Source organism: Glycine soja, chromosome 20, assembly GCF_004193775.1.
Source record: "Glycine soja cultivar W05 chromosome 20, ASM419377v2, whole genome shotgun sequence".
NCBI classification, from domain to species: Eukaryota; Viridiplantae; Streptophyta; class Magnoliopsida; order Fabales; family Fabaceae; genus Glycine; species Glycine soja.
Window position 1 is genome coordinate 44,324,794 of NC_041021.1, and position 7,801 is coordinate 44,332,594.

At 32.6% G+C, this 7,801-nt stretch overlaps 1 protein-coding gene across 1 annotated transcript; it reads left to right on the forward strand.

The window, feature by feature from the left end:
- Positions 1-2,176: 2,176 nt before the first annotated feature.
- LOC114402413 (calcium-dependent protein kinase 4-like) lies at positions 2,177-7,386 on the forward strand. The gene is made up of 7 exons (XM_028364977.1): positions 2,177-2,835; positions 3,584-3,727; positions 3,868-4,020; positions 4,141-4,253; positions 5,088-5,255; positions 5,394-5,618; positions 7,038-7,386. The coding sequence occupies exons 1-7, from the start codon at positions 2,301-2,303 to the stop codon at positions 7,170-7,172; spliced, it is 1,473 nt and encodes a 490-aa protein (XP_028220778.1). The 5' UTR covers positions 2,177-2,300; the 3' UTR covers positions 7,173-7,386.
- Positions 7,387-7,801: the final 415 nt, after the last annotated feature.

Genomic DNA, 7,801 nt, shown 5'->3' on the forward strand with positions numbered 1-7,801 from the left:
ATATCTAAAATATAATTTATATATTTATAAATGTTAGTTTCTTGTGAATTTTATTCAAAATATATATTTCTTATTTACACCAAAATAATATTAAAAAAACATTTATTCTATGTGTCATACTAATTTCTTATATTTTTTTTCCATATCACATTTTTTCTGACTTTTAAAAATTATCTTAATTATGATCTTAAAAAATTTCCCTTTATCATTTTTAGTACATACTTTTGTTCTGTTTTAAAAAATTAGTATTGATTATTGTTATATTTTAATTTAATTCTTGTATTGGATCCTTTATAGAAAATAAACCCGTTCCGTACAATAATTTTGGACCAACATGTTACTCATAGGTCATTTGATTTACACTAAAGTACATAGTTATTTGTCATCAGCCTTTATTATTATAGAAGATAATGCAACTTTATCCAAAGTTGTGAGGGTTAGTCTGACTATGATGTCCCATGTCAAGGTTAACATTTTTTTTAATATACATGTGTAATTGTTTGTTAGCAGGAACAAAGTTATATTCTCCCTATACCCATTTCTTTTATATCGAGACATGGATACCCCTAATTTGATGAAAACTATTTATGAAAAATCTCAATTTTGTAAATTTGATTGAGGGAAACGTAGTTTTTTCAGATTATTAAATGCTAACAGTTTAAGAATTTTTTAAAAGTAATATTTTTATGTTATTTTATATTTTTAATATAATAGTAATTTTGTTTAAAAATATAATAAAAATTGGCCAATAATTACATGATAGGTGGACAATCAAATAATACTAATTGAATTAAAAATATATCCACTAACAACTTAATAAAAATTAATGAATATCATACCTTAATTTAAGGATATTATAAAATTTAAAATTCTCCTTAACCAATTTAAAATATTAAATTATTCACGTACTATTTGATTATTAATCAGAATTATGAAAGATGGCATCATCAACTGCCTAATCATTTGCTGGTGTGTGAAGGCTAATTTTTCAACTAAAGTCTGAATTCTTGCAAGAAAGGCCAGTATATATATCTTATTTAGAATCTAATTAATGTCTCAGATAAAATTATTTTCAAAAAGAGACATATTATTTAATTGACAGTAGAGACAATGATGAATGGAAAATTGATAATATGCTGTATTTTAAGCATTTAAAAACTTACATATTTTTTTTTATATTTTATTCGTATTACCCATAAAGTAGTTTTAAGTTGTGACAACTCCCAACCATTATTTCCAGATCAATTTTGCAATTTATGAATGGCTAATATAGAAAAAATCAATTTGCACAACCTATATATATCGGGACATTAACTTATGCCACATGGTTACCACGTACGATAATATCATAAACGCGTGCTCGTACCTATTTTTTTTATCAGCCAAATGATAAGGATTAAATATATGATAAAAAAACGCACCGGAGTTGCCAGAAGGAAGTACAAGATGAAGCCTGTATCTAACATACAAGGCCCCAAAATAATAAGTGCATGCCAGAAAACATCAAGTTTTAAAAACACAGCCCCGTTGTATGCTATAAAAAATAATCATAGTACTAAACAAAGACAAATAATACTAATAACATAATCTTAAAAATCCGTTTTATTCGTTAAATATTATAATATTAAACATGTTTTATTTCTTGTTTGATTTAAAAAATATTAGGAAATATCATAACAAACGCTATTATTCAAAAAATCATGAGTCAATTTTTTATCTACGTACAAAATATTAAAAAAAACACATATATTTTTACTTTTCTCTTTAATAATAATAAAAATAATAACTACCATATGTAATCATTTTAAAAAGAAAATATTTGATTTTTTTATTCCAATCTCTCATTTATTTCAATAAATACATTGTATTTAATATAAATTATATTATGATAATTAATATTAAAAGAATATTTTAGTAAATTTTATATTATTTTATTTGTACTGTGTCATGTATAAAAAAAAATTTAATCTTTGTCAAGTACTGTTAAATATCATATATTTTTAACAATCAAACCTAGGCTTAATTAATTTTCCTTCTTTATCATTAATATGGTGATTTCCTCCTCATATCCTCCGTTTAAACAAAATAAAATAAAAATGGAAAGGTAAATAACTGTTCATAATACACCTCATTCAACGAACAATAATTATAGCCTTGACAATTGTTACATAGCACTGAAGAAGTTAAATAAAGAGGGTGTGATCATCGTGGCAATTGAATCCGTGATCAATCATAATATATTACATTCATACCTTGGCTATAGTTTACGTGTTCAGAGGGAGAGAGAGAGAGGAAACAAAATGCAGAAGCATGGTTTTGCATCAAAGCGCAACGTGTTGCCGTATCAAACGGCGAGGCTAAGGGACCACTACGTTCTGGGGAAGAAGCTGGGGCAAGGGCAATTCGGGACGACGTACCTGTGCACCCACAAGGTGACGGGGAAGCTCTACGCGTGCAAATCGATCCCGAAGAGGAAGCTTATGTGCCAGGAGGATTACGATGATGTGTGGAGGGAGATTCAGATCATGCACCATTTGTCGGAGCATCCAAACGTTGTCCAGATACAAGGCACGTACGAGGATTCCGTGTTCGTGCACCTTGTCATGGAACTATGTGCCGGCGGGGAGCTTTTCGACAGGATCATTCAGAAGGGGCATTACAGCGAGAGAGAGGCTGCCAAGTTGATAAAGACCATTGTTGGGGTGGTGGAGGCGTGCCACTCTCTTGGGGTCATGCATAGGGATCTCAAGCCTGAGAATTTCTTGTTTGATACCCCTGGCGAAGATGCCAAGATGAAGGCCACCGATTTTGGCCTCTCTGTCTTCTACAAGCCAGGTTCTTTTGTCTTTTCTCTATTCAAATTCAAATTTTGTATACACAACTTATATGATATATGCCCTTCCTCATGATGTGACTTTGGTGATGTTGTTCTCTAATCAGAAATGGATTTTTACTTGTGTGAAGGTAGTTTTAAATTGCGGTCGTGGTTGTCGTTGTGGTTGTGGTTGATCCTAGATGTTACGAAAAATTGTGGATAAATGTGATCATGATTGCAGTGACTCCAAAAATCTTGGCGTTTCGGCGAAAATTGTGCTCGCAAACCATTTTTTTGAAATCTTCTTGACTTTCATAGCAAACTTTTATTGCTCAGATTATCAGGAGAAAGTATAGTTCTGAATGGAAAAGCAGCTCATATAAGTTTTGTCCATTTTGTAATTCATATACAGGTCTTAGGTGATTTTTTTACCAATGCTTGTGAATTGTGATACATAGTATGCTCTACAAAAATTTTATGAATTATTAACATGTTGGTGCATATTTTTACCACCAAATAAAATGAAAAATTGACATGCAAAGCGCAAGGCTATTCCATGAATCCCTTTTGGATTGAGAAAAGTATATTAGCATAGTTTGGATCAAGGGAATGAAATTGAATGTTTGAATTGAAGAACAATACTCTGCGCCAGATGCAATTTTATTTTATTTTGCTGATGTTGAACATAACTTTTTTCCTTGGCTATTTAACAGTATGTATTTAGTGTGCGTGTATGACTTGCCATTTCCTTTTCTTGTTTCTTCTCAGGACAAGCCTTTCATGATGTAGTAGGAAGTCCCTACTATGTTGCCCCAGAGGTGTTGTGCAAGCAATATGGACCTGAAGTGGACGTATGGAGTGCTGGTGTTATCCTATACATCTTACTGAGTGGGGTGCCACCTTTCTGGGCTGGTAATGGTTCTAATGTGCATTGTATATTTCTTGGTGTTGGACTAACAGTTGTGAAGCTTTTTTCCTCTGTATATTATTCAGTCATCTAGTTGTTATCTTCTTTGTGCTTGAGTTGCATTCACTTTTCCTATTACCTTCAGAAACCGAAGCAGGAATTTTCAGACAGATTTTAAATGGAGATCTTGATTTCGTTTCTGAACCGTGGCCAAGTATCTCAGAAAATGCTAAAGAATTGGTAAAACAGATGTTGGATAGGGACCCTAAGAAAAGAATTTCTGCTCATGAAGTTTTATGTGAGTTCCTTTAGTACTAAGTGTAATTGGATTTTTATGTGCTACTGGTATATATGCCAGATCATTATAGTGTCGCAGCTTTATAGCAGATTTAACGACTATGGAGTCTTGTATAATCAGGTAACCCTTGGGTTGTTGATGACATTGCACCTGACAAACCTCTGGACTCTGCTGTTTTGACACGCCTAAAGCATTTCTCAGCAATGAATAAACTTAAGAAGATGGCATTACGGGTATGTTTAGTTATTGTTATATGCCTTACCCTTTTCTGTTTGATTTCAGCAATGAAATTAATTTTTTCTTAAGGTTAATGTTAATTTGGTGAATGCGATAAGCTCATAAGTTACATGTGCATTTTTAATTATTTTTTTTTGGGGGTGGTGGATGGTGAGAGGGGGGGGGGGGGGGGGGGGGTCTATATTGATGGATTCTGGCAAAAAAATGTAGAATACAATGCTTTAGATTCCTAGTAGAGCCTGAAGAGAAATTTGATTTTTATTAAAATATAAAATTTTGTAGTATAAAAAACCAGACTGCCTAATATGCAAGAGTCTGAAAAAGTATGCTGTACCATAATTTGTAAGACCACCAAGATATACGACTGACTGGAATAAAATTTTCAGTTGTCGGGCTTCTTAATTATTAATTACCACATGATTTGTTCTGAATTCCTATGAGCCAATACTTTCATATAGAATTGTAGATCTTAGAATGCTTTTGTGATATCATAAATCTAAGGATTGTGAGGTCAAGAGATATGATGAAAGTATATTACATAAGAAAATGTGGGTATCTGAATACAGATGTCATGTCAGCTAGTTATTTATTAGTCAATTTCTATGGATCCATTTCTCTCATATTAGAGGTTAGAGCTTTCTGCATTGATGGATATTTTTATCCTTTGTAAGATTTATGTTTGTTCTCGTTAATGGCGATTAAATATATTATATAGTCTCTTCGTTTCAGAATATCAATTTTATAAAGTTTGTATACTCTATCTGTTTATTATATATATAGTCTGGTGTTCAACTAAATCACACCCTGATACATTAAAAAATTCTTTTCAGGTCATAGCAGAGAGGCTTTCAGAGGAAGAAATAGGTGGATTGAAAGAGTTGTTTAAAATGATTGACACAGACAATAGTGGGACAATAACTTTTGAGGAACTGAAGGAGGGGTTGAAAAGTGTGGGCTCTAATCTCATGGAATCTGAAATTAAATCACTTATGGAAGCGGTAGGTAGATTGCCATTATCATAGAATGTAACATAAAGTGTTTTAATGTTATTTCAAATAAGTTCATATAATTTTTGCTTCTTTTGTGTAAGCTGAGTTGGGTGATCATTAATTGCCTTCCCTTATGAACTTTGTCAGGCTGATATAGACAACAATGGATCAATAGACTATGGTGAATTTCTTGCTGCTACACTGCACTTGAATAAGATGGAAAGAGAGGAGAATTTGGTTGCTGCTTTCGCCTATTTTGATAAAGATGGTAGTGGTTACATCACCATTGACGAGCTTCAACAGGCTTGTAAGGACTTCAGCCTAGGTGATGTGCATCTGGATGAGATGATCAAAGAGATTGATCAAGATAATGTAAGTTCCTCTAACTGTGTTTGCGTAATCTCCAGTACGTGCCGATGTGATTGTTGTCACTGTTTAGTTTCACTAACAACTTGTTGATTCCATTTTTAGTTTTCCCAATAAAATTGATGATATTATGTGAACTCATTATCTCTAAAATTAGTGAAAGTGAAATATGTTTTTGCTTTCTTGATTCTTTTCGAAGTCAGCCATCATCATTACAGATCTGGTATGCTTTTGGAAAGTTAAAGTAGAAAATAATTTTGGTTTATGCTAAATATTGCTACTATTGCAATTGTGGCTGGGTTCTCTAGATCATCATCATTTGAGATGTATGATCATGGGTTTTTAAAATTAGTTCATTACAGGAATAAAAGTCAATCATCATGTGTTGGGCTGTGAATTGTGATTTGGGTTCTATGGAAGTAATTGTGGAATTGTTTTGGATGTTACAATGAAATAAAATCTTACTTATCTCATGCACAATTCTCTATGGCTGAAGTTAACAAAGTAAAGAGAAAGGTGATCTAAGTCCCATTTCCAATGAAATGTTGCCTTCTTATACTATCTGCGCAATTTATTCGATGTTCCTAAGTTTTTATTTTCTTGATATTTGTTGTTTTTTCTGCTTTCTCATGCAAGCAATAGGAACTATGGAACTAGTTGATTCTACATGAAGTTAGAAGATGTCCTCTAATCATAACGTCAATGTAAATTTCATTATTAATTCAGTAGCTGATAAAATTTGGGATGCTTGAAGTAGAAAATGGTTATCTGCCTAAAGAAATCCCGTGCTGTATCAGAATTGTTTTGGCTGTGGTCTGTGGGTGATAATAATCATAATAAACATGATAAATATTCCTTATTCATAGCAGCAAAATAGTAATTTACGAATTGTATTTTATCTGCTCCTGAAAGCAAAGAGATACGACAATCTGAAGTCAAATCTTTGTTTCATTTGTAACTCTCAATGGGCTTGACTTGAATTGTCTGTTGTGGGGTCATATGGAAACTGCATGAGGATTTCAAGTTCAGAGAAACTTTTGCTATGTTTTTCAACTTTCCTACCATTTACATGTCTATTTTAACATTTTTCAATATTGAAAGTGATTTTATTAAATATTTACAAAATACTCGGGCTTTTAAAAAACTTTTGTATATCATCACCATACATTGCTTTTATTTTAGCTCTAAGGATCATGCTGTAGAGTTAGCCTTTTTTCTTCTGTACTTCTCTAAATTCTTCTCTAAGGGGCAAATTTTAAATGCTAATAATGTTCTGATAGCAGTCCTTTCTTGACAATTTTAAATACATGTATTGCCCCACAACAAGGCTTTTGTTTCTGTGATATATGATTGAAATTATCTTCGCTACCTTTCTCACCAAGGTACTTGAGGCTTTTGGTCCTAATCATGTATCCTTCTTTTCAGGATGGGAGGATTGATTATGCGGAGTTTGCAGCAATGATGAAAAAGGGTGATCCAAATATGGGTAGAAGCAGAACCATGAAAGGCAATTTGAACTTCAATATTGCAGATGCATTTGGAATGAAAGACTCTTCTTGATATGCTACCTGAATTCTTTTGTACAGTTGGATGCATGATGGTAGAAGAAAAATCATTGTCAAAATTTCTTATCCGCGTGGTTATAATCTGTTTTGTATTGGAACTTTGTTTACTTTCTCAAGCTATGCTTTAATCCCTTAACTTTAGAAACCTTCAGTGAAGTTGAATATATTCAGCATATATATGATATAAATTGGCTTGAATGAATTAGTTCACCAAAGAGAAAGGAAATGTGATGCTATTTTTTATCGAGCAAAGAGCAAGAACAAGATAGAGAATAGAGGATTTATCACCTTGGGGTCCCTAGACCACTAGTCTCATTATACTGGCAAGTTCACCATTTTTTTTTCTCTTCAAGTTTTTGAGTCAAACGTGGGCAATTGCTTCCCGCACCTATTTAAGCATTCGGAACACCTATTCGAGAATGTAAAATTACAGTCTGCAAAGGCTATTCCACAATAGGTTTAGGAACCAATTAGGAGGTGCAGGAGGCAATTGCCTCAAACGTGAATTATATAGCCCAAAGCAGAGCCAGAAGGGCTACCAAAAACAGAATGAGATAGGCTAGGCCGGCTGCAAATCCGTAGGTGGACAAAACAATTTTTAATTTTTTTTTTTCAAAAATATGT

Bases quoted from the DNA above. Each gene is read 5' to 3' on its own strand.
- LOC114402413 (XM_028364977.1), top strand. From the start codon at position 2,301: ATGCAGAAGCATGGTTTTGCATCAAAGCGCAACGTGTTGCCGTATCAA. The intron at 4,254-5,087 runs GTATGTTTAGTT...AATTCTTTTCAG, and splicing joins TTAAGAAGATGGCATTACGG to GTCATAGCAGAGAGGCTTTC. The intron at 5,619-7,037 runs GTAAGTTCCTCT...CCTTCTTTTCAG, and splicing joins AAGAGATTGATCAAGATAAT to GATGGGAGGATTGATTATGC.